Raw genomic sequence first — 27750 nt, 5'->3', positions numbered from 1 at the left:
AGCTCAGTCTGTGGACCTTGTCTTTTCTCTACCCCTATTCTATCCCTTGGTGATCTCATACAGTCTTGTGACTTTTAAAAAAATAAATGTTACCAACAACCAGGTTCTCACCCCTCAACTCTAAACTCATATTCGAATGTTTATGACAACCCCACTTGGATATCTAATAGGCATCTTAAACTCAAACATGTCCTAAATCAAAGTCCTAGTCTTGGCTCTCAAGTTTGTCCTTTAGTCTTCTCTGTCTCAGTTAATATCAACACCATCTTTCCAGTTGTCCAGACTAATGATCGTGCTGTCTCCTACAATGCTTTCTCTCACACCTCACATCCAAACCATAAACAAAACTGTAGGCTCAACCTTTGTGATATACCCCAAATGAAGCCACTTATCACCTACACTCTTACCACCCTATTCTAAGTCTCCATTACCTCCCACCTGGATTATTACAATAGCCTTCACATTGATCTCCCTGATTTCTGCCCTTGGTCGCTTGCAGCTTAGTCTCAAAACAGCAGCTACAGTAATTCTGTTAACACTGTACTTAGATTTTGGGGTTTTGTTCAGATTTTTATTGAGGTATAAAATATCCTTCTCAAAAATCCACTAACAGCTTCCTATTGCAGAATAAAAGCCAAATCCTTACAATTGCCTATAAGTCACTATACTACACGGTCCACGTGACCTCTCAGGCCCCATCTCTTGCTACTCCTCCAGCCACCCCTCCAACTCTATTGCAGCCCCATCAGTCCTGTTAACATTGCTTGATCCAGGCATGGGCCTACTTCAGGGCCTTTTTATCCCCTTCCTCTCATTATGATGATGTTAGCTGTAGATTTTTATTAGGTTAGGTTAAGGAGGTTTCCTCCATATTCCTAACTTGCTAAGTTTTTTTTAAAGCGATGTGAGAGTCATTTGCCATAAAATTAATCATCTTAAAGTGAGCCATCCAGTGGCATTTAGTATATTCACAATGTTGTGCAATCACCATTTCTATCTAATTCAAAAACATTTTCATCACCCTAAAAAAGAACCCTAGACCCATAAAGCAGTTGCTCCCCATGGCCCTCTCCCCTCAGCTCCTGGTAACAACTAATCTGCCTTCTGTCTCTATGGATTTGCCTATTCTGGCTATTTCATATAAATGGAATCATAAAATATGTAATCTTTTGTGACTGACTTTTTTAACTTAATATTTAAGAGGTGTATACATGTTGCACCAAGTATCAGTACTTCATTCCTTTTTGTGGCTGAATAATATTCCATTGTACCTTATTTATCCCTTTATCTGTGGGTGACACTTGGGCTATTTCCATCTTTTAGCTCTTGTGAATAGTGTTGCTATGAACATGTATGTACAAGTATCTGAGTATCTGCTTTGAATTCTTTTGGATATATACCTAGGAGTGGAATTGCTGGGTCATATGGTAATTCTGTATTTAACTTTTGAGGAAATGCCAAATTGTTTTCCATAGTGGCTGAACCATTTTACATTCCTACCAACAATGTATGAGCTGGGCTCATACACTTAAGGGCTTTTCATACTAGTTTTCTTTCTCTGGAATACTCCTCTGGTAGATACCCAAGTGGCTCACTTCCTTACCTCCTTCAGGTATTTACTCAAATGCCATCTTCTCAAGGAGGCCTACTCTGACCATTAATTTTAAAATGGTCAACCAATTTTAATTTGCTATCAACCAATTCATATTTGCTATTTCCCCCCCACACACTTAATTTTTCTCCATGGTATTGATCACTAACACACTCTATAATTTTCTTATTTTGTATTGTCTGTCTCCCACCACTGATATATAAGCCCCTTGAAGGTAGAGATTTCAGTCTATATTTCCAATACCTAGAACAGTGCCAGGCACATAGTAGGTGCTCAATAAACATTTGCTGAACAAATAAATGAGGCTCAAAGAGGTGTTTTGCCAAAGTGTGACAAAAAGAAGGGTAAGACTCTAAGTCTCTGTAGTTTAGTGGTTATTTTTCTAATAATGGTGATGGATTGAAACTGAGCTGATCATAGCTTTTATTCAGTTGAAACCAAAAAGCACACATGCACAAGATGGCTATTTCTGAATTAAGCAAAAGAACGATTTAGAATAACCTAAAGATAAAGAGGGATTAGACTGTCAAGCTAAAACCCATTACCACCAAGTAAAACTCAACTAACTGCCTATAATGAGCAAGCTTAGTATTGACTGTGTGAAGCATTTTATTCAACCAAAGCAAAAAAAAAAAAAAAAATGTTACAGGACATAAAGCTTTAAGACTTATTTTTTTAAGAAAAATAACCTGATACATATTACAAGAAATAGAATCCCATGGAAGAACACAAAGCTGTACCTCTGCCTAAAATACTATCGCAAGAATGTGGTTTTTCATATTTTGAACTAGGACAGAGATATAAAAAATCTGTAAATAAAAAGAGGACCTATGTTAAAAATGCAAAGAAGTTATTTCTGGGCAAAAGTTTAAAACTTAAAGAAAAATTGGGTGCCATTAACGCTGCTAAACTGTACACTTGAAAAAGGTTTAAATGGCAAATTTTATATTTTACCACAATAAAAAAAGTAAAAAAAAAAAGATGGGTAGAAAGATGGTGATTGACAAAACATCCTAGACAGGTGTGGAAATGAAGACTAGAGCATCACTAAAGTCCACTACTATGATACGAACCACTTTTGGAGATTATAGAAAATCATTTACAGCAGAAATCAGTCTGGAAAATTAAAACTAATGGATTAAACTCTTTTGATTATGAATTGTAAGAAGTATATTATGTAACAAGTGGCCAATGACACTGCCTTTCAATGTTTCAAAGTACATTCAAGCAGTTCTGATTTTAGAGTAAGAAAACCATTCATGATTTTGTCAAACAACTTTAGAGCCTGCCCACCTTCGTGGTTATTAAGATCACAAAGCGGCTTCTGCTAGCCTTTAAAGTTCAAGAAATTAGTAAAGTTTAAATTGTGAGCTTTTAACTGTGCTGGAGGAAAACATGCAAGAGGCACTCAGTAGACAAAGCTCTCAGTCTGTAGGCCAAGCAATCGGTATTTATGTAACTAGGAGCAAAGCAATGCTCCTAGTCATATACAGCTTTTATATGAAATGATTTATTAGAATAGCAAAACAATGTTCCTAGTTATACGATATGATCTACAGCTTTTATATGAAATTATTTATTAGAAAATAATTCCCGAGGCACTTTAACAATACAAATTTTATTAAAAAAATAAGTAATAACATCAAAACTGTTCAGCAAATCTATATTCAATGTAACCAAAATAAACAAACACAAAATTAAAAAAAATATACATCTATATATGTGGGCAAGAAACAAGTAAATTTTTGGTCCCAATATTTTCTTGAATATATTATCTTTATCCAAAGGAATTACATTAATGGCTAAGAAGACATTATGTACTAGATGTACAGAAATGTAGCTTTAAAATTTGTCTTAAGGTCTGTAAGAAGTTTTTGGGAACTCTTTTTGCCAATTAATAATCCCTAAGATAATGTTAATGATAGGCCAGAGATAGACACAGCATGTAACAATGTCTAATGGTATGAACAGGTATCAAGTTAAAGAGCTACCAATAGGTAATTATATGAAATCTGTAGAGAATTCTAAGAAATTCACTGGAGCTCTTAACAAAAAACCCAAACAAACACAAAACAAAAGCTTTAAAGAGAAGGGCACAAAAGTAGACATAACAAAATGGACATCAATACACTTGGTGAAGAACAACATAAAACTGAGCTACCAAAATAAAATTTTAAAAATTGGGCTGGGCGCGGTGGCTCACACCTGTAATCCTAGCACTCTGGGAGGCCAAGGCGGGAGGATCGCTCGAGGTCAGGAGTTCAAGACAGCCTGAGCAAGAGCGAGACCCCCGTCTCTACTAAAAATAGAAATAAATGATCTGGCCAATTAAAATATATAGAGAAAAAATTAGCCAGGCATGGTGGCACATGCCTATAGTCCCAGCTACTCAGAAGGCTGAGGCAGAAGGATTGCTTGAGCCCAGGAGTTTGAGGTTGCTGTGAGCTAGGCTGACGCCACGCACTCACTCTAGCCCGGGCAACAAAGCAAGACTCTGTCTCAAAAAAAAAAAAAAATTAAAAATTAAAAAACCTGAATATTAATATTGAAAATTCCTAGGATTAATACTGGATAAAACTTTACATGACAATATGAATAACTTTAACTTTGTAACTGTAATTTTAGAACTTTTACTTTTCCAAGAACATGAAAGTAACCTTGGTTCTCTACACAACCAGAATTTTTATATTCCTTGGACTGCATGCATGCTAGAGGAATATTAAAGAGCAGCAGCCAAAATGATTAAACTTCAACTTGGGCATTGAAGTATTGATTTGATGGGCTTTTCTTGGTTAGAATTGATCCATAAACTCAAGATGAAAAGCCAAAGCCCCCAGAGGGAAGTTGTGCTCAATTTGGTGGGCCTTGAGGTCATCTCTGGCCAAATAAGCATCAGCCTTATGGGAGGCCAGTCAGGTAGGAAGGGACTCTCCCCAAGATCTGATTTCTTAAGGTCACAAACTAGAGGAGGTCTCACAGTCAAATAATTCACATTCCTTGGAAAGAGAGAACAGGCATCAGTTGTGTCCATCGAAGGGGGACACTGTCCAGGAGTACCTTGGACATTTTTTGAAATTTCTGTGTTGTTTCTGCATCTGAAAAATACGAAAAATAGAACAATGACAGACAAGAAACGAGGAAAAAATGGCTATTGACCTAAAAATGTATAAGACATCAGAAATTAAGAAAGCAGACCAAACAGACAAAAAAGATGAACAGCCATATTGTTTGGAATGTAATATTCTGAAGGCAAGTATAGCAGAGAAGAACACGTATTTTAAGCAAAATGAGAAAAGACCATAGCAACAAAAGTTATTTTTTGAGAGCCGACTGTTAACATATGTTAACCTGACACAAAGATAAGGTGGAATAAGAATCTAGTGCCATCTGAAAGCTGAAAAGAGCTGAACAATGAGAGCTAGTGTCATGAACTTGACTGTTTAACCGCCTTTGTGTGAGAAAACACTTCAAAACTTTGAACTTAGGAAACTGCCTTTGTATAAAACACTTCAGAACTTTGAACTTAGGAAATTCCAACTTGTCTTGCACCAGGTTGCACGAGCTCCATAGAGCAGGAATCTATTTCAACAAGCGGCTTTAAAAAAAACAAAGACAAAAAACTTTAATATTTTTCATTTCTGTCAACGATACATTTTAAAAATGCAACAGTGCTAAAATCCATCAAAGTAAAATGCACTGAATGAAAATTCAACTTACTCAGAAGTAGATTCAGAAGTTGAGGTACTTTCGGAAACTGAAATCAGAAGAGTTTTATGTTTAAAATAGCATATATGAAGAGTGAGATTTTCAATTTAATACATAAGAGCCCATATTGTGGCTGATCAAAAATACTGCAATAAATATCAGAAATTCAAAGTAACACAATTATGTATACGTACCATTCTCTACTATAACTTGGCAAGTATGAGTTTTACGTTGACTTAAGTGTTTAGCCATACGATCTAAGCCAGAAGAATCAGTTAGGAAATCACATTTAAGGCACACTAGAGTAATGCCCCTGTGGAAAAAAGACAATAAGAAAGAGAAGGTTCTTATCTTTTATGGAAATCTGTACATGAGTTCAATAATTATTTTTCCATGTAATAACCTGATTTTCATTTTATGTACCACGACCTTCATTTCCCAATTTTGTTATATAAACCTGATATATCTAAAATGGTTCTCTAGAAAATGGTACTATAGCCATGTCTAAATTATGCCAGCAAGTAATGCTTTATAAATTGTTCCCTCTCAACTTGTTATTAAAAGCTAAGTGTCAAGAGACCCAAAGCCCAGTCTTGGCTCCCTTAACAATTTTTGTAACATGTGCAAGTCACAATCTTTCCATGACTTTGCCTACCTGCAAAGCAAGGATGTAACATTCATTCAGTCAAATATGTAAGTATACATTTGCTGAGGACCTTCTTCACACACATTGTAATACTGGGTATTGTGGATACAACAGTGAATAAAAAGGGTACAGTTTGTGGAGCTTATAATCTAGTGTCTTATTTAAGTGAGAATAAAATTATAAAAGAAATGTGAAGGTTTTAAAAATAAATCATGTAATTATCAGTTTATTAACAATGCAAATATATTCTTTAAACGTTGATCATATACTTTAAACTTAAATATTTCACCTGTATAGGAATAAAAACCAGTAGCATACCTTAGACTTACTTCTCCCCTGAGGCTCTAGTCTTAACAGTCTGTTGTATATTTATACCTGTCACTCTTACACATCACAAATTATCTTTCTAAAACTGAAATCATGTACTTTCCCCTCAAAAATCACCTCTCCTGACTGGTCCCTCTTATAATGCCATTTCCTTAATACTGAGGCTCAAAATTATAGTTATCTCTGATTTTCTTCTTCCTTAAAACATTAAATGTTTTGAACATTTTATAATATTAACAAGTTATTGAGCACTTACTCTGTGCCAGTGTGAGGGTTTTAGACATATCATCTGATCTAAACCTTATAACAACCCAAAGAGGTAGGTGCTATCATTATCACTTTTTTACAGAGGACAGGGTCAGGATTAGTAACCTAACAAGGCCAGGACCAGGTTTAAAACTGAGCCCTTTGATTCCAGAAGCCAATGTTCTTAAATATGATACCACATTGCTAACTTAACCCAGGTCAGTACTAAATCAGTCTTAACCACAATAGCATAACCAGTCTATGCACCTCCTGCAGCTACAACTTACCTTGTATATCCCTCTAAATATTTGATTCTATTCAAAATACCAATGGTTTCCCCAATGTCCTCCAAATTAAAATTAAGTCCAAACTCCTTAGCTTTGTTTTCAAAGATTTCACAATCTGGATCTAAGTTCAAAATTATTCCCCTCAGACTTTGATCTTTTTTTGTTTTTTTTTTTTTGAGACAGGGTCTCGCTTTGTCACCTGGGCTAGACTACAGCGAGAGGCATCATCATAGCTCACTGCAACCTCAAACTCCTGGGCTAAAGTGATCCTCCTGCCTCAGCCTCCTGAGTAGCTGGGACTACAGGTGCATGCCACCATGCCCAACTCATTTTTCTATTTTTTGTAGAGATGGGGTCTTGCTCTTGCTCACGCTCGTCTTAAATTCCTGGCCTTAAGCGATCCTTCCACCTTGGCCTCCCAAAGTGCTAGGATTACAGGTGTCAGCCACCGCACCCAGCCCAGATTTTGATCTTAATACCATATGAACTTCATGCTCTATCCAAACTATACTACTAGTTATACATTGTGACTCAGAAGAATGTGTATGGTTTGTTTTTTCCTTTCTGCATTTTTATTCATGCTATTTCTTCCAACTAGAATAGCCCTGTGCCTCTTCTTATATGTAGAAACCTCTCTCCTCTTTGAAATCAGTAACTCTCATTGCACTTATTACAAATCTCCTTGTATTACTGTAGTTATTTATGTTCACACCTCATAACCAATGTCCAATAGACATTCCTTGAAGGTTGGTACGAAAGCTTTCTTCTTCATTACTGTCATCTGTATAAGACCTGCTACATCATGCTATATGTGACAGGCACACAATAAATAGCTAAAGAATAAACATTTCAACAAAATAGTAATTACAAAAAGTACATTATAGAATTATAAATATTCTAAGTCCCATAGACAGAAGTGGGCCAATTTTCTATTTAGATTTGAGACCCACCCAAGTTGAAAAAAAGTATCTCAGATCTTTAAATATTTATATGGTTAATTTAAAAACCAAGCACACAATTAAGCTTGATAACAATATGGTAAAAATCAAATTAAAGTGTCATCTTCAGAATTAATAAATCCCTTTTCATTCTTATAAAAAAATTTCAGTAAATCTAATGCCTAATATAGCTTATTATTTAATTCCTTAAATTTAGCAATCTTTTAAACACAGGACTAATATATATTTAAAATAAAATCAAACTTTCCTCTGCCCATGAGCTGTTGGTCCAACATCAACCACATATGTCATTTTCAACATATACATTAATTTACTCAACAAATTTTTACCAAGTGCCTACTATGTGCTAGGTACTATTCAATGCCTGGCAAATATCTGTCAACATGAATAAAATATGCAAAGGAATCAGAAGAATGTGAAAAAAAGGTGTTTAGTGGATTCTGAGCTTAGTGTGTGGGGTGACCAAAATTAATTATCAGTGCATTTAGAAATATTAATCAACAAGTCTTTCTGTACAGCAAAAAAGTTGTACACTTTTTTTTATTTCAAGAAAACCCCTAAGAATTACGAAGACTATGTACTGATTTCAAGTATTACAGTGTTTTAATAAACTTACTTCTATTCAAATGCTGTTGCAGAGCTTTATTTTTGTTCTTTTACAATGCAAATTCCTGAAGGTTTCATCTTAATACCTGGCACTGCTAAAAGACAGTTTAGCCAAAGATAATAGGCTATTTCCCCCTTTTGGTCTAAGGATATAATAAACAGAACTCTATCATTTAGATTTCCAAAATAGGCACTCCAACATCAGGTTTTAAAAAGTTATCACAGGCCAGGCACGGTGGCTCACACCTGTAATCCTAGCACTCTGGGAGGCCAAGGTGGGAGGATCGCTCGAGGTCAGGAGTTTGAGACCAGCCTGAGCAAGAGCGAGACCCTGTCTCTATTAAAAAAAAAAAAAAAAAAAAAAAAAAAAGAAAGAAATTACCCAGACAACTAAAAATATATAGAAAAAATTAGCCAGGCATGATGGCGCATGCCTGTAGTCCCAGCTACTCAGGAGGCTGAGGCAGGAGTTTGAGCTGGGCTGACGCCATGGCACTCTCTAGCCCGGGCAACAGTGCGAGACTCTGTCTCAAATAAATAAATAAATAAGTAAGTAAGTAAGTTAGTTACTACAATTTTTCAATAGAGAAAATGGGAAAAGACCAACTAGTTACCTGAGAGTTCCTGAATGCTTCTTAAAAATACAAAACCGTTTACCTGGATGGCTGGAATGAGAGCTGGAAAGACAAGAGACAAACAAGATTTTATTAATTTTGTTACACAACAAGTCATATTAATTTTATGATCACATTTCAAACCTATGCTTTATTTCTTAGTTTTGAATAAAAGATCATGATCTAAATAATAAAATCCTGTTGGTCACTGCTATGATTTGACCCCAAAATTCATGGTAAAATTTAAACCCTCCAAGGTGATGGTATTAGGAGGTGAGGCCTTTGGGAAATCATTAGGTCATGAGTGCCCTTATAAAAGTGATCCTAGAGAACTAGCTTGCCACTTTCACCATGTGAGGATGCAGTGAGAAGTGCTGTCTATGAAGAATGTGCCCTCACCCAGACACTGAATCTGCCGGTACCTTGATCGTAGACTTCCCAGCCTCCAGAACTGTGAGAAATAAATTCGTTATTTATAAGCTACCCAATCTATGGTATTTTATTAGAGTAGCCTGAACAGACTAAGACAGTCATCTCTATTTAATTCAAGACTTTTGGGAGGAGAGGATGGGTATATACATACATAATGAGTGCGATGTGCACCATCTGGGGGATGGACACACTTGAAGCTCTGACTCGGGGTGGGGGGGCAGGGGCAATAACATAACCTAAACATTTGTACCCCCAAAATATGCTGAAAAAAAAAAGACTTTTATCTTACATTCCATTTTACCTGTATATTTTCTAATGATATATTTCCTTGAGAATATTCTTAGATGATCAGTACCTCACCAATATTAAAAAGGTACTCAAAGAGTTAAAAATGCAAAGAGCATCACATTAAATTTTTTCAACTATTAAGAACAAAAACAATTTAAAATATATTTGCTAATAATATACTTTTCTATAATAGAAATTATGAATAATTATTTGTTACTTCCTAATCTTAGTATGTTTAGGGAGGAGGGATAATCTTAATGATCATAAAAGTAAATACTACTTGTGTTAAATGCCATTGCTTAACATCAGTAAAATGAAACATTTAACGAGTCCTTTGAAATTAAGCATATTAAAGAGGAAGCAGACCTCATTAGGCCTCACTGCAAACCTACTGAATTAATCTCTGTCAGTGGGGCCCAGAAATCAGTTTTAATGAGTTTTCCAGCTGATTCTTATGCAAGCTAAAGTTTGAGAAGCACTGGCCCTATCTTTCACTGACAAACTCAAACTAGCCAGCACACCAGGTCAACAGTTACCCTCAGACACAAGGTAACCATCACCAGCATAATATATATGCATGGGAAATGAAAGATTCTGGCTAGATATAATTCCAAGCAAATATCCTCAGGATAGGTGCCATGGTGAATACAAAGAGTTCCTCTCTCAAAGAGCTAATAGAGATGCATATAAGGCAGAATAGCTGAATGTTACAAAACTCAAGAAGGGAATGATCCGAGTGGCTGTGTTGATCAGATACTGCACAGAAGGTGAACTGAGAAGGAGGGAGAGCGGCATTTCAGGGAATAATCAGGAATAAAAAAAGCTGTCTTCAAAACAGTGTTGGAAGCAAAAAAAAATAAATAAATAAAAAAATAAGAAAAATAAAAAATCCACTTAATTTTTTTGATCCCTAGAGCTAATAAGAGAAAGATTTTTATGTTATTTCTTTTCCTTTTTTTAAAGATTTTTTAATTTCAGCATATTATGGGGGTACAAAAGTTTAGGTTATGTATATTGCCCTTGCCCACTCACCCTGCACCCCCGAGTCAGAGCTTCAAGCGTGTCCATTTCCCAGACAGTGTGCATTGCACTCATTATGTATGTATACAACCATCCCCTCTCCCCACATCTGCCCGACATCAGATTAATGTTATTCCCAAATGTGCATTTAGGTGATGATCAGGGAAACCAATTTGCTGGTTAGTACATGTGGTGCTTATTTTTCCATTCTTGGGATACTTCACTTAGTAGAATGGGTTCCAGCTCTATCCAGGAGAACATAAGAGATTCTATATCACCGTTATTTCTTATAGCTGAGTAATACTCCATGGTATACATATACCACATTTTACTAATCCACGCATATATTGATGGGCATTTGGGTTGTTTCCTCATCTTTGCAATTGTGAATTGTGCTGCTATAAACATTCGGGTGCAGATGTCATTTTATAGAATGCCTTTTGTTCTTTTGGGTAGATGCCCAATAATGGGATTGCTGGATCAAATGGTAGCTCTACTTGTATCTATTTACTTTAGATACTGAATATGGAGAAACTACACTGGGGAACATTGGGGAAGATTAATCAATTTTGGGGGCCTATCTTCTGGCCACAGAATTGTTGTAGGCTGAGAATAAAGGTACTCAACCTCTGAGAAAATGAAGCATCTGTATATACAGAGCTCAAGCCTATGATACAAGTGCACACGAGTAGAAGTGAGGGCGTACCATTCAGGGGGAGGTACCTGAGGCAACGAGGGAAGCAAGGTGCCATTGAAGTAGGGGAAAAGCACAGAATAAGAGAACGAAATTGCTCCCAGCGGTGTACTAAGGGAAAGGCTGGCTGGGGTCTGGTTTAGAGCAACTTAAGAGAGGGTGCAGAACCACTGTAGCAGTGGGGAGGCAGAGTGGTAAGTTGCAGAAGGTGGACGCTGAGGAAGCCATGTGGTGGCAGATCAAGACAGCTCCATAACTTGGGACAGTGAATTATTTCTAGCTGGTGCTCCATGTTTGTGCAAATGATGCCCTGAAACAGACTGAGCTTAAAGGTATTGAGGTGGAAGTGGTTTGAATCCCAGACAGACAATAATCTTTGACTTATTTTTGTTCTTTATAGATGCCAGTGAGTCAAAAGCGAAAATATTAAATAGAAATAAAGAGCTGGATCTCAGGAAAATTCAGCATTGAAATCGGAAGATTTATAGTTGAAAGGTAAAAAATAAAACTCTGAGTGTTCAAGGTATCAAGAAAGGGATTATAAAGGGGCAAGAAGAGTTGAAGGAAGAAAAGACAATTAAATAGAGTAGCTAAAAAGGAAGAAGAAAAACAGAACTTGAAAAGAGTTTCATAAGTGAGTGATTGAAAATGTCAAATACTCTGAGGAAGTCACAGAGGAGTAAGAATGAAAAATAGTGGGTATATTTAGTGATTAGGATATGACTGATAACCTTTAAAGGAGCAGCTTTAGCTGTAGGTCAGGGTGACACTCAAATTACAAAGGATAAAAAATGACAAGCTAGTAAAGAATATTCTTTACAAATGTTAATGGCAAAAAGAAGACAAGAAAATATGCAAAGTAAAGGCAGATCTCCCTTACCCTAAAAAAAAAAATCCCGAAAATATTTGCAGGCAGAAGGAGTGTGGTAGGGAGAAAACTATGAACTAAAAGGTCCGAAAAAATGGAATAAGGTGGAGGAAATGCAGGAGATGAGGAGCAAGGGTTAACTTTAAAAAAGTGGGACATATCTGTTTCTTTTTTCTTTTTTCAATCTCTTTTTCTTTTTTAAATGGTTGTCATTGTGCATGTCTGTTTTCTGAGATTAATGTCTGGATGAAGGAAAAAAATCTTGAGATAGAAAAAAGTTAATCTTGAGAAAAACAAAAAGGATGACCTTTGAGTAATCAGTAGGCAAGGTTAACAACTGAAAGACTAGAATAAAATCTTGAGGGTACTGAAAATGGTTTAAACAGATGTAGTAGATAAAAACAAACAGGTACTTTTAAAAAGACAGGACCAAATTAAAGTTAAAGATCATTAATTCAAAGCTGATTGAATCAAGCAGTTCATAGTCTAGAACTGAGCACAGAACAAAAAGGATAAAGGAGTCACGGATAGCAAGGCTAAGCATGACTGAAGATATAAAGGATTCTAGGACAAAAACAAAGCAGCATTCAAAACAGATGACCTGGAGGGTGAGGTTGACTACAAAATTGGATTGGTGCTGCTGGGTTAGAAAAAGGGGTCAAGAGCCTGAAAGTCAGTGGGTAATGAGAATTCAAAAGAAATATTGTCCATGATGAGGTAAGACAGGATGGTGGTAAGAAAAGGGATACAAGTTAGAGGTGGATGTGAAATGCTAGCACCAAAGAAGTCAAGGTACTATGAGGTCAGGCTGGTCATCAACGGGGAAAAACCCCTGTGAGCTAGGTGCTGAAGCTGTCAAAAAATGTGGGCGAATACGTCAAAGCAGTAGCTGACTATGATCAGAAAGTAATATAGAGGTCTTGCTATGATCTGTAAGAAAACCACTTTTATTGGTTATACCTTATTTCTAACTGAAAATAAACTGAACTATCTTGATTTGAATAATCAATTTATCATAGCTATATCTAAACACTTTTTGGCTACTTAAAACCCATCCTGAAGGAATAAAGTAAGGCCCAGTAATGAGGTCCAAACGAAAGTACTGTGGGCTCTGAAGTCTTTTCCTTTCCTAGTATAGAGTACATAGCAGGTGCTCAAATAATTTAAGTCAAATTGATATATGAAAAGGAATTCCAACAGTAGGATTATGACTGGAATATTGCTATAGTCTCTCATTTTATATTTTATTGAATGAATGCAAAGATGGATGGCTAGAAAGATAAATGGACAGGTGGATGGGGGAGGAGGAAGAGAGAGGGAGAGAAAGGGAGAAAGAGAGAATAAGGTTCTGAGCACCATTAAAAAACCTAGGGCCGCCTCTCAAAGTGAGTGCTTTGAAGAGGATAACAGTCATAAGGTTACATATATAGCTGTCCCTCAGTATCCATGGGGGATTGATTCCAGGATCTCCCATAGATAACAAAATCTGCAAATACTCAAGTCCCTGATATAAAATGGTGTAGCATTTGCATATAACCTATGCATACCCTCCTGTATACTTTAAATCATCTCTAGATTACTTAAAATACCTAATACAATGTAAATGCTATGTACTTAGTTGTAGACTGTATTGTTTAGGGATTAATGACAAGAAAAAAGGCTGCACATGTTCAGTACAGATGCAGTTTTTTTTCCCCAAAACACTCTTTATTCAAAAGGAAATTTCAGATGAACATTTTCCCCAGTAAACGAAGGTCACTGATGAGCAGGATGATATATGCAAATCATCTGAAGAATACACAGCTGTTACAGACCTATTAATTGGAGAATATGATGAAAGGTTCACTGACTTTGAGAATCATGACATTGTAATGATTAGCATTACAAATTAGCATTTTAGCTTCACCTAGTTGATATCACCAAGGCACCTAAAGAACTACAGATGGAAATGATTGAGCTCTCAGTAGATTACATTTTAAAGTCATTGTTTGATGCTAAGAAAGATCCAATTGAAATATGGAAAAATGCAGTAGAATACTCATACCTTCAGCAACATGCTCGAGAAATGCTTTCTTGCTTTTCAACCACTTATTGCTATGAATCTACATTCTCTTACCTAACCCAAATCAAGATGTCCTTTAGGTCATAAATGACTGATACATGTACCTAGAGGATCAATTGAAACTGCAGACCTCCATGCTGCAACCAAATATTCAAATGCTTTCCAATAAAAAGCAGACACAAGAGAGTCATTAAAAGGTTAACTTTAAAATTAACAAATAGTTTTCATTTTTTTGAAATTATTAAGTACATAGTTGTTAGATTTTTACAAAATAATGTACATTTTTAGGTATATCTAATTTAAGTTTCTTGAATGCAGCCTTATTTGATTATAGCTGAATTAATGTGGCCTTCCAATATGAAAAGGTTCCCCACCTCTGATTTAGAGGATACCAAGAGGCTCCAAAACTGCTTCCTCAACCACCATCCTAAAGTCACACACAGAGTTTAAGCACACACCATCTTGGAGAGGAGCTAAATCCCTCCACATGGATGCTGGATCCCATATATTTTAGCCTTCTTGGGAACTTATGCTATTGAGTATCTTCTCTCTCTCTCTCTTTCTCGTATCTTTTTATTTCAGATGCAATTTTATAAAAAATAATTTCAGTCCACAGTTGGTTGAATCCACAGATGTGGAAACCCATGGATACAGAGAGCCAACTATATTTATTTGGTAAACATACTGAAAACATTTAAAACAACCACTTTTCGAAAGATATCCATAAAATTCCCATAGAAAAACAAACTTCCGTAATAAATCCATTCTAATTTCATTAGTCTAACTGCTCTTATAGTTTTTTTCTCAGTGATTTTGAGAGTTACTATGCTGGAAAATAGTACAAGGAACATAGCAAAAGTTCTCTATTGCTAGACCCTTTTTTAGCTCTTTGAGGGGACAACCTTGCTTCTAATAGGACAACTTTGTTTCCAAAAAACAAACTTCCCAAATGGCAATTTTGATTGGCAGTTTACATGTTTAACTTACCTCATCATATGATTTATAAAGGCTTTGTTACAATTAGTGTTGTACTTGCAAAAATTACAGTGGCTATATGTAGAAAAGTGGCTTGCAAAATCTTTTATTTTGGAATGACACTCAATGCACTTGTGAATTCCCCGACGACACCTTATGGAGACAGAAAAAAAATGATAAATATATATTGTAAAACCAAAGTATATGGGAAAGTCTTATTAACATTTTATTAATTGAAGCCAAGATGTTTAAATTAATATCTTTAAATACAGACTTATAATTTGAAAATTTGCTTTGAAACAACAAGCTAGAATAAGTGTAAAAATTTAACACCAGGCTGGGTGTGGTAGCTCACAGCTGTAATCCCAGCACTTGGGAGGCTGAGGAGGAAGGATCACTTTAAGCCAGGAGTTCAAGAGTAGCCTGAGCAAGAACAAGACCTTGTCTCTACAAAAAATAGAAAACTTAGCCAGGCGTGGTGGTGTATGTCTATAGTCCCAGCTACTTTGAAGGCTGAGGCAGGAGGATTGCTTGAACACAGGAGTCTGAGGTTGCAGTGAGTTAGGATGATGCCACTGCACTCTAGCCTGGGAGACAGAGCAAGACCCTGTCTCCAAAAAAAAAAAAAAAAAAAATTAACACCAGTTAATGTTTCTTTCCTTGGAATAAAAAGGATCAAATTAATCAATTCAAATATCGTAAAAGCATAAAATATAAGATTAGTGGAAAAGATGAAAATTATAAAATAAATACAGTAATTCAAGTTCTGCTTAGTAGTTATAAAGAGCACCTTTTTATCACTTGCTTATCTTTATTCCAGATAAGTAATTATCATGTAAATGTGATATGATAAATTACATATAAGTTTTAATATTTAAGATTAAATTAGTATTGTATATCAGGAATAAAAGTGATTACCTTAAATTCTTCAAAGCTATGCTGACTTTACTTTTTCTGTTGCGTTGTCTCTTTTGCTTGGAAGAGGGTTTTGTTTTGCATTTAGAGATATGTCCACTTGGCTTACTTGTACTAGGTTTATCTGCAGTGGATGCAGTTGCGTGAGTCAAACTTGTCTTAGATTTACTTGCACTAGCTTTTGGAGAAGTTTTAGGAGTTGTATTTTTAGACTTCGGAGGTAGGACCTGAAGAGAAGTGGTGCTTGGAGTACGACTGGAAGGTGTAGTTGATGGTTTTGATTGGTGAGGTCCAAGTGAAGCTCGAATAGTAACCTATAAAAACAAAGGCAATACATATTTTTAGAAAATTAATCATCACTTTAGTGTTAGAAAATATCACTGTAAGTCCTCACATCTATAGTCAATTGGTTTTTTTTTTTTTTTTTGAGACAGAGTCTCACTGCTGCCCTCACTAGATCGCAGTGGTATCATCGTAGCTCACTGCAACCTCAAACTCCTGGGCTCAAATGATCCTCCTGCCTCAGTGTCCAGAGTAGCTGGGACTATAGGCATGAGCCAGCACACCTGGCTAATTTTTTCTATTTTTACTAGAGACGGGGTCTAGCTCTTGCTCAGGCTGGTCTTCAACTCCTGATCTCAAGTGATCCTCCGCACCCTGGCCTCTCACAGTGCTAGGATTATAGGTATTAGCCACTGTGCCGGCCAGTCAATTGGTTTTTGACAAGGGTACCAAAATAATTCCAATGGGGGAGGGAATCCTTTAACAAAAAGTGCTGGAAAAACTGATACTCACATGCAAAAGAATGAATTTGGACTCCTACCTCACAATGTATCAAAGACCAATTTTTTTTTTTTTTTTTTTTTGAGACAGAGTCTCGCTCTGTTGCCCGGGCTAGAGTGCCGTGGCATCAGCCTAGATCACAGCAACCTCAAACTCCTGGGCTCAAATAATCCTCTTGCCTCAGCCTCCCAAGTAGCTGGGACTACAGGCATGCACCACCATGCCCAGCTAATTTTATATATGTATGCATTTTTAGTTGTCCAGCTAATTTCTTTCTATTTTTTTAGTAGAGATGGGGGTCTCACTCTTGCTCAGGCTGGTCTTGAACTCCTGAGCTCAAACGATCTGCCCTCCTTGGCGTCTCAGAGTGCTAGGATTACAGGTGTGAGTCACCATGCCTTGCCCAAAGACCAAATTTTAAGAGCTAAAACTATAAAACTCTTAGAAGAGAAATATAGTAGTAAATCCTTGTGGCCATGGGTTAGGCAATGGTTTCTTAAATATGATGCCAAAAGCACAAGCAACCAAAGAAAAAAATAGATGAATATGCATTTCTTCTAAGAAGATATACAAATGGCCAATAAGCACATGAAAAGATGCTAAACATCATTAGTCATCAGGGAAATGCAAATTAAATCTCCATTGAGATATTCCTTCACACCAAGTAGAATGGCTATAATAAAAAAAACCGATAACAACAAGTATTGGCAAGGATGTAGAGAAATGAGAACACTCATACATTGCTGGTGGGAATGTACAATGGTGTAGTCACTTTGGAAAACAGTTTGGCAGTTTCTCAAAATATTAAAGATAAGAGTTACCACATGATCCAGTAATTCCACTCTAACAGAAATGAAAATATATGTCCACATAAAAACTTGTACATGAATTTTTATAGCAGCATTATTATTTTTTTTTTTTGGAGACAGAGTCTTGCTCTTTTGCTCTGGCTAGAGTGCCGTGGCATCAGCCTAGCTAAGAGCAACCTCAAACTCCTGAGCTTAAGCAATCCTTCTGCCTCAGCCTTCCGAGTAGCTGGGACTACAGGCATGCGCCACCATGCCCGGCTAATTTTTTCTATGTATTTTTAGTTGTCCAGATAATTTCTTTCTATTTTTAGTAGAGACAGGGTCTCGCTCTTGCTCAGGCTGGTCTCGAACTCCTGAGCTCAAACAATCCACCCGCCTTGGCCTCCCAGAGTGCTAGGATTACAGGGGTGAGCCACCGTGCCTGGCCAGCAGCATTATTTATAACAGCCAAAAAGGGAAAACAATCCAAATGCCTACCAATTGACAAATGAATAAATGTGGAATATCCATACAGTGGTGTATTATTCAGCCACAAAAAGAAATGAAGTACTAAAACATGCTACAACACGGATGTACCTAGGAAACATTATGCTAAGTAAAAGAAACCAATCCCTAAAGATCACATATTGTACGATTTCATTTATAAGAAATGTCCAGAATAGGAAAATTCATAGAGACTAAAAGTAGACTGAAGTTTGCACAGGGCTGGTGGAGAGGAAATAGGGAGTGAATGCTAATGGGTATGGGGTTTCTCTTGGGAGTGACAAAAATGTTCTGAAAGTGTTGTAATGTTTGTACAACTCTCCAAATATGCTAAAAACCACTGAATTGTATACTTTAAATGGCTGAATTGTGTGGTATATGAATTATATCTCAATAAAGCTGTTACAAAAATATCACTGCAATAAGTCAAAAATCATCATTTTAAAAGTAGCACAGATAAGTCTCCCATTTATTCTAAATTAAATTAATACCAATTAAATGAAATTTACCTTGATATTTATTTATTGTTATAGTTTTATATTGATGGTAGTTACATGGATATTAAAGAATAATTAGGAGTTAGTGCAAATTATATGAATATCAAAAGAGCACATGCCATGGCTGTTTTAATACTTTGATAGAACTAAAAGGCTTTCAAAATTTAAATCTCAAAGCCTGAAGTAATAACTCTGGAAAGGCCTGTATGACCCTTTGGTAACTACAAAACAGATGTCCAGTAAATGTGACCTTCTCTTTCTAGGGGCTCATTGGACAGAATTTCTGCTTCTAAAGGTTATGGTGGAGGTTACATCGATTTCTCATATAGCATGGAGATTGTAATAATGCTTAGAATTTCCTTAACTGGAATATAAAATTTGTCATTTAGTATTTAGAAAAAAATGTTACATTATATCCATTGGTTAATAATGGAAAACACAGTCACCTACTAATATTCTCTTTAATCATTTGACTATACTTCCCCCATATGCTTGAGGAGCAACCTCTGTAAAGTCCTATTAAATACATGTGGTTTAGTGTCATACAAAAGCACTATAGTAGGAGTCATAAGACCTGAGGCTAAATCTCAGTACTACCTCTTCCTATCCATGTGAACTTGAGAAAAAAATTTATCCTCTCTAAGCCTCTTCATCTGTAATTTGGGGATAATACCTGCTTTGCCTATCTCATTTGATCATTATATAGATAACAGAATGTATGAAAAAGCACACTAAAAGCTTAATTCTAAAGTGCTGTAAGATATTTTGTGCATTTATAATAATATTCTCATTACTATTGCTATATTATTAATAAGAGGAGATATGAGAGTGGACTGCATTGCCTATGTTAGTATTCTGCACGTCTAATCCCAAAATGGAATGAATGGATTATAGGGAAGGACACTGGATGTTCAGAACATTGCTTTACATTATTTCAGTTAATTCAAATAGTAGAAATACTCACATTGAAAGGTATGTACTCAAAGCCAAATATAAACGTTTGGGGATTATTTCACTTTGGGTTATACATCCCTCTATTGGAGCAAATATTCACGAGCTAACTTCATATAAAGAAGTCAGAGAAAACATATGCATATAAGCAAACAGAGAAAGAGAAATCTGCAATCATATGTGTGCTCGCTCACTAAAAGCAGCAATGCTATCCAGAAACAGAATTTGCTTCTCTGACAGTAGATTCAGTGATACTAACTTCAACAAACCTATGACATTCAAGGCACTAAGACAGACATTGCGGACACAAGATAAATTAAACATGATTCCTGATCTCTAACACCTTATAGTCTAGCAGCTGAAACAAACATATACATTTACAAATGGAATAGCTCAAAAACAGCCCACAGAACATTGAAACAACCTGCTGACTTAGTCTACGGTTAATTTAGTTGTACTAGAAATACTATTCCAACAAAGTACATGTCAATCTCAAGTAAAAAACCAATTATTAAAAGTTATTCTTTCTAAGCATGAGAATGATAAAACCTATGAAGTTGGTTATAAGTAATTAAAATAAAAAAATAGAAAAAAAAGAATGATAAAATCCCAAATTAAGGTCTTAATAACAACCATAAGTGAACTTAAATATTATATTCAATTGATAAAACTAGGCAGAAATTTATTTCTATCATCACACAAAATATTAAAATACAACATATTTAAAACTCACTTTTGTTCCTGGAGGCAATCCTTCTAGTTCTTTAGGCTTTATAAATGTACGATGCTGTATCTTATGGTCCATTTTCTCCTTGCAGGTCAAAAATTGTAGTCTGCATTTTGTACAACGATGAATTCCTTTTTTCTGTTTACAGAGAGTATTAAAAATAACTTCTACAACACCACAAATTCTGGGAACTGAAACTACTCTTAATTGTAATATCTAAATAATTTAAAAACCACCATTTTACCATCTTCTATCATAGATAATACCAAAATATTATTTCAGTTTTTAAAAGCACTCCTTGTACTAGTATTTGAGTTTCAAAAGTATTTGTTACCAAATAAGCATCCAACATGAAAAATGTCAATTAGGTTCTAACTGGAAAAGTCCTACACTGATTATATAGAAGCATAAATAAAAAGATTCCAATCTATTGTTTGAGTTGACTGAGTCTTATCTTAAACCTAGTCCAATTATTATTTTATCAGTGGTAAATAGAACCCAAGAGAAATTTAAGTCACTTGTCTATAGCTGGTTAGTCTTCTTTCTACTCTGTATTATCAATTTTGATCTTTATGTACATGTGCTCATTAATTTATATGTAAATTTAGAACATACAAATACAAAAGAATGTTTTCTTTAAAGATGTATCTCCACAAGCATCACTATTTCCATATAAGACACAATCATTTAGGAAAACCAAACGAGGTAACACATATGAAAGAACCTAGAACAGCTACTGGTATACAGTAGGCATTTGATGAATAAAAGTTCTTTACAAAGTTCAAAGCAATATATAAACATAATGTGTTTGTATTACTAGTTCAGTTTCATCTTCAGACCTTTTCAGAGCATTGGATCATATCATAGATACAGTCAGCATAAACAGATTCATATTTGTATGTGCTCAAGAGAGTGGGGGAAAGAGAGGCAAAACTCAATCAAGACATATAGATAGCAAGTTAACAGGACAGATAAGAGTTCCCCAGAGTACAGCTGCCAGAAATCTTCTCTACCTATACCTATTACTTCATCCAGTTTCACGGCTTTAAAAAGCATCCCTCCAACTGTCTACCTGACAGCTCTACTTGATATCTAATAGACATTTCAAATCAATATGGAAAAAATTGAACTCTAGATTCCCTCCCATCCATCCTGAGTGGGGAAGGGCACAAAATCTGTTCCTTTCCTAGTTTTCCCAATATCTCAGTATATGGGAATTCCATATACTTGCAGCTGCTCAGGACAAAAAAAAAAAAAAAAAAAAAAAACCCAAAAAACAAAAAAAACCCCACAAAACTTGGTCATCCTTTGCTGTTCTCTTTCTCTTACACCCCACATTCAATTCATTATTAAAACCTGTCAGCAATACTGTAAAAAATTACACTCTTTCCACTTATCACCTTCAACCACTGCTACCACCCCTGTCTAAGACTGACGTGAGGACTCTTACAATAGCCTCCTGTCTTCTTCCTATTTCCACCTTTCCCCCACTACAGTCTATTCTTCCCATAGCTGTCATAGTGATCTTAAAATGCTGCAGATCCTTCACATGCTTAAACCCTCCAATGGCTTTCCATAACACTCCAGAATCCTGACTCTGGCTAACAAGACCCTACGTGATCTGGCTTGCATTCTACTGCTACAAACTCATCTCTACTAGTCTTCCTCCCACTTGCTTACCATGCTCCAGCCACAGTGGCCTCCTTGCTGTTCCCTGAATGACCTAGGTATATGCTCACCTCACTGGTAACTTACTGTTCCCTCTGCCTGGAATATCTCTCCCAGATAGTTATGTAACTTACTCCCTTATTCCCTTTGGAGAGGCCCTCTTTGACCACCCCATAGAAAAACCAGAAACTACTCTTTCATCTGAGCCCTGGCACTCCCTATTCATCTGTATTTACTTCTCATGGTACTTACCCACCAGCTGGCATATATATGTACATTCAGACATCAGATAGACACACACAGACACACACTTATCCTTCTCCACCATATTGAAAATTCCAGAGGGCACAAACTTTGCTACCCTTACTTCCCAATACCTAAAACAGTCCTTGACATGTTAGGCATTCAATAAATATTTGTTAAATAAATAGTGAGGCAGACAGCAAGAAACTGACAGTACACATGACAGACAGAGCAGCAGGCACAATTTAACTAGTACAAAATATGTGACATTCCATTCAATGAGCATTTATTTGTCCAGAGCCATAATGGGAGACATTAATCTACTATTCCTTTAGTTGGACTCAAGTCATGCACATCTCTCTTATGCATGTATGCTTACAATATACTAAGGATGATGATGATACAGTACGTTTTTGTATAACATGATGTTCAACCAAAGAAACAGTGATTTATTCCAAGGATAGAGAAAAATTTATCCATGTTGAACTTTTTGACAAGCATACTATATTGTTTGAATGATCTGAGGGATTTTCAAGGGTAATTATGACTATCTGTAATTTATGCTTTTAGACCTAATATCAATGTGGAGTATTAATCTGTGGTAAAAGCTTGGGCTGTAAGTCCATTTTTGGCTCTGTCATTTATTAAGAAATATGTCATTGGGCAAGTTACTCTCTATAAAGCTTTGTTTCTTCATTTATAAAATGGAAACAATCATTACCTGCTTCATAGGGTGACTGTGAGGATTAAGTAAGAGAATGCACGTAAAAGCACTAGTAACTGTCAAATGGAAAGTGATTAGTATATGTTAACTGCTTATTGTTATTATTAAAGAGCTAATGAGGATATTTAACACATCTGGACTCTTTCATCCTTCCTGAAAAGTTGCACAAATTGACTGCTAGCTCTAAAATCACTCAAGATATGATATATTACTTTTAGGAAAAAGTTGCAACCAAAGTTTTCAAAAAGAAAAAAATGAACCAGAGTCAATAATATTTATTACCTAAATTTGCACTAATAATGTCATTGCAATTACAAGCTTATAATCCTGCTTGGCTCTGGTTTTTGAGTCTTTTGTGAATAATTATGCAAATTACAAATATCTTAAGGGAAGCCTGATGATCCTTATCAATAGAACCCTTTCACTCCTGACTCCCTACATCTGAGGTACTTCAAACTTAAAAAAAATTGAGCATCTCAAATGAACTTAATGTTTATGTCCCCTCCAATTCATATGTTGAAATACTAATCTTCAACGTGATAGTATTGGGAAGTGGAGCCTTTGGAAAATAATTAGATTATGGATGTAGAGCCCTCATAAATAGGCTTAGTGTCCTTATAAAAGGGACCCCAGAGAGTGCTCCTGCCCCTTCCACCATGTGAGGACACAGTGAGAAGATGACCATCTATGAACCAGGAAGGAGGCCCTTATCAGACACTGAATCTACTGGTGCCTCGATCTTGGACTTCACAGCCTCCAGAACTGTGAGGAACAAGTGTTTGTTGTTTAAGCCACCCATTCTATGGTAGTATGTTATAGCAGCCCAAATAGACCAAGACAGCACTTGTGGCATGCTGGTGGGCCCCAAGACTACTCCCAGATTTGATGATTCAGTAGGAAGACTTAAAGGACTCAGATGTTGTCATACTAACAGCTACGGTTTATTATAGTGAAAGGAAACTGAGAAGGATTAATAAAGGAAAAATGTATATTGGGTAGATTCTAGAGGATACCAGGCACCAGCTTCCAAGAGCTCTCTCCTAATGGAGTTGCATAGGACACACTTAATCAATCCTTCAGCAACTAACTGCAGCAGTATGTGTAAAGTGTTATTTGACAGGGAAGCTCTCTTGAATCTAAGAGCCCAGGTTTTTTATGGGAGTAAGTCACCAAATCTTCATACCCCCAGAAGAAAAGCAGGTGGTCACTATAATCATATTTTTTTTCACAAATTATATAGACAAGCTTATACAATATGGCTCAAGGTTCCAGGCATGTAACATATCCTTATTAGTTAGTAACACAGGGAACATTTTAAGAGCTCAATTTCTAGGAGTTAGCCAAGGGCCAGTTATATAAGCAGGCCTTTCTGAAACTGTACAATATTTGAGCAACTCAGACCTGCTGGGATAACTCTTTCCAATATACATGGCAAGTTAACACATACAACTTAGGGTATGAAGAGTGACTATAGATCAGATGAACCACTTATGGACACAGCTCACATAGTGGACCCACCCACATCTTTCTTGCTTTTCTAAGCAAGCATCACTTCCTCCACATCTGTATCTATACCACTCTGGAGCTTAGCAAAGCATAAGGGAAAGAATTATGTTAAAATCCTCATAATTAAATAGTCAGAGCTATTGCTTTATATTTCATTCTTCTTTTCAAAATCAAAGACCAAAAAAAGAAATACAGAGCACAAAGAACAGTGTTTCCTAAACTCTATTCCTCAAGAAATGTTAATAGATATTGTACAAATAAAGGGTTCAATAGTTAAATAAGTTTGGGGAACATTACATACTATGTCCCTTGCTCAGAGATTTACAGTATCTATTAGCATATTAAAGGTTCTGAAAAATCCTGTTTTAAAAAATAAACAAAACAACCCTATTAAATTTGTAAACCCAGCCATTTACCAAATTGCCTTTACCAGGAACAATTTTAGAGGGGAACATTTATTAACATCTGACTGAACACCGATGGGGAAACCCTAGAATAGAAAGACTTTGCCAAAGGTTCTTAAGGGTGAGGTGGCCTATCAGGATAAAAAAATAAATACGTTGGTACCATCTCAGTCATAATAGGGGTGATCCTACATGTACCTGAGAATTCTACTTTTAAGATTTTTTTCCAATTAACATGAATAAATTGGCCAGGACAATGTAATCAACAATAAATGTAATGAGCTGATCAGTGAGGAGGCAGAACTTGATTACGTGATCAGATTTAGTACATCCACTGACTTCTGATTTTGGCAAAGGCACTGCTTATATTTCAAACACTCAAGAATAGCCCACTTCATTAAAGTTTTCAGCCCAAAGGATAGTCTAATTGTTTCAGGAAAAGAACCAGTAAGCAAAAATCAGAATTCAAGGGAAAGGTGCAAGCATTAATACTGGTATCCCAGAAATTATATAGCAGAAGTAGAAAAAGTCATGCAGGAAACAAGTTACAACCTAAATATCATTCTCTGGCATAGTTCACATATCTGGATATCTGGTAGTAAGTGTTCTTGCTGTTTGCTTTGTTTCCGGCTGCTACAAAAGCCCATTCTGGGTCACTGATGACAACCACATGTCTCATAACAAAAAGTGGGCTAGGAAGTAGAAATAAAATTTGAAGACAAATAGGAAAACAGAAGGTTTTGAGTCCTCAATCTTATCTTCCTCAGTTCAAACTTATTATTTTCTCTGCTCTTGATAAGCCTTCAAAATCATTCCCATTCCCACCATTCTTAGACCCTGAAATATCTAACCTAAATGTTCCACTCATCTTCCTTTTTCCCCTCCACTCTGGGGTTCCTATTTCTAGCTATCTTTCAGAACTTTTACTACTTATGAGCCTCAAATGTCACCAGAAAGCAGGCAAGGAAGAGAAGTGGAAGTTTCACAAGCAATTCAACATAAATTGTACATTGTTTGTGTCACTCAGAACAACTTTGCTTTCTGTCCAGAACAAATCTAACCAATGTTCTAAGATATAGATCTGTATCTTTTCACTAGGACAACATGAATAAATGAGTACTGCTTAATCTCACCTGATGCTTCATATAATGATTCATGTAGGGGGTTGCCATTCTACTAACTTTGAGGCAAAATGGACATAGCAAGTTCTTAGTGTTTTCATGGGATGCTCTAAAATGAGCTTCTACATCAGAAAATGTTGATGATCTAAACTGGCAAACCTAGAAACATAAAGAAGGTTTAGTTTAAATTGAAATTTTATAACTTATATGCAATTACATCAAAGTAGCAATAACAGGTCATTTGTTTAGAAGAACATTATATACTACTAGTTCAGCTCTGCTACCTATACAACCGAGAATCCTATTACTGTAAGTAATGAAGATAATCTTTGAAACATAAATGTTATCCTTCAAAGTTTATAGGTATATTCCAAAATGTAGCTAGACTCCCCTCTTCTTTTCAGATCTACCACTCCATATCTTGATGTGAATTTTTAAGCTGACATCTCCTGTTCTATAAAGTTTTTCCTGCTATATAAAACATAATATTCTCTTCTTTAGATTTTAAATGGCATCCAGGCTATGCTAGTGGCAATTTATCTTTATCTTGCTTTCTTATTACTGGAAGCCACTTCAAATTATGGAAAAACACTGGTTTCAAAGCATTTGATTGGGTTCTCTATAACTAAAAGCATTTCCTATTTCCCTGGTGTGTCTGCATTCTTCCTTATATGATAAGCCATATGTTTGTCTTTCTCCAGCAGGGCATTTACTTGCTTAGTGCAGGGGTCAGTAAACTATGGCCTGCAGGCAAAACCTAGTCCACCCCCTTACATATGACATGAATGAGTTAAACCAAAGAAGTTTCCACTAATGAAGAGGGTCTTCAATTTTAACATAGTAACTAATTTTATTTAAATGGCTAAAAAAAATTCAAAAGAACAATACTATTTCATGGCATGTGAAATTAAATAAACATCTAAGTACACAATAAAATGTGTGTGTACCTGGCAAATATATGGCATTTCACCGGGTTTATGAGTGTCCTTCATATGTTGTAAAAGAATATGCTCTGTTTCAAATGATAATTCACAGATTTTGCAAATAGCTGAAAGCAAAGAACAAACGTATTATACCATTTTGAGTATGTATATAAAAAAGACTCATTTTGTACATCCAAAACAAGTAATGATAGCAATAGTAGTAGTGATGGTGGTTCTAACAATTCTATACCAGTTAACTCTGTAATGCTGTACTAAGAACATTACTGATATTAGCTTATTTAATTCTCATAACACCACTGAGGAAGGAGCTGCTATTTTTATCCCCATTTTTCAGATGAGGAACTGGAAGCACAGAAAAATTAAGTAAATTGCTTGAGATCTTGCATCTGTATTAAGAGGCAGAGCTGGGATCTGAACCCAAGCTCTCTACCTCCAGAGTCTATGAATTTTAACTACCACTATAGTTACTTTTTATATTTAAGCATACATCAAGGCCCTTGATTTCAAATTTGAAAATCATGGAGTATAATGTATGTGTTCTAATTTAGTCCCCTATACACAATGCATGAGTTATGCCAAGGAAGTTTCTACTAATGAATTATTTACAAGAGGGACTTCAATTTTAGTAACAATT

At 35.9% G+C, this 27750-nt stretch overlaps 1 protein-coding gene across 1 annotated transcript in view; it reads right to left on the bottom strand.

The window, feature by feature from the left end:
- Positions 1–4354: 4354 nt before the first annotated feature.
- The window catches only part of ZNF280C (zinc finger protein 280C), a 50905-nt gene continuing 27509 nt past the window's right edge, over positions 4355–27750 (bottom strand). Inside the window, exons 12-20 of the mRNA XM_069463350.1 lie at positions 27120–27220; positions 26185–26331; positions 20513–20644; positions 16260–16570; positions 15354–15494; positions 9003–9065; positions 5512–5630; positions 5330–5366; positions 4355–5207 (exon numbers count right to left, since the gene is read on the bottom strand). Of these exons, the coding sequence (XP_069319451.1) occupies positions 5192–5207; positions 5330–5366; positions 5512–5630; positions 9003–9065; positions 15354–15494; positions 16260–16570; positions 20513–20644; positions 26185–26331; positions 27120–27220 (1067 nt within the window). The 3' untranslated portion in view covers positions 4355–5191. The remainder of the gene's footprint in view (positions 5208–5329; positions 5367–5511; positions 5631–9002; positions 9066–15353; positions 15495–16259; positions 16571–20512; positions 20645–26184; positions 26332–27119; positions 27221–27750) is intronic.

The sequence above is a fragment of the Eulemur rufifrons genome, chromosome 30 (assembly GCF_041146395.1).
Source record: "Eulemur rufifrons isolate Redbay chromosome 30, OSU_ERuf_1, whole genome shotgun sequence".
Lineage (NCBI taxonomy): Eukaryota > Metazoa > Chordata > Mammalia > Primates > Lemuridae > Eulemur > Eulemur rufifrons.
Note: the sequence above shows the minus strand (reverse complement) of the source record. Positions and strands in the feature narration are given on the sequence as shown.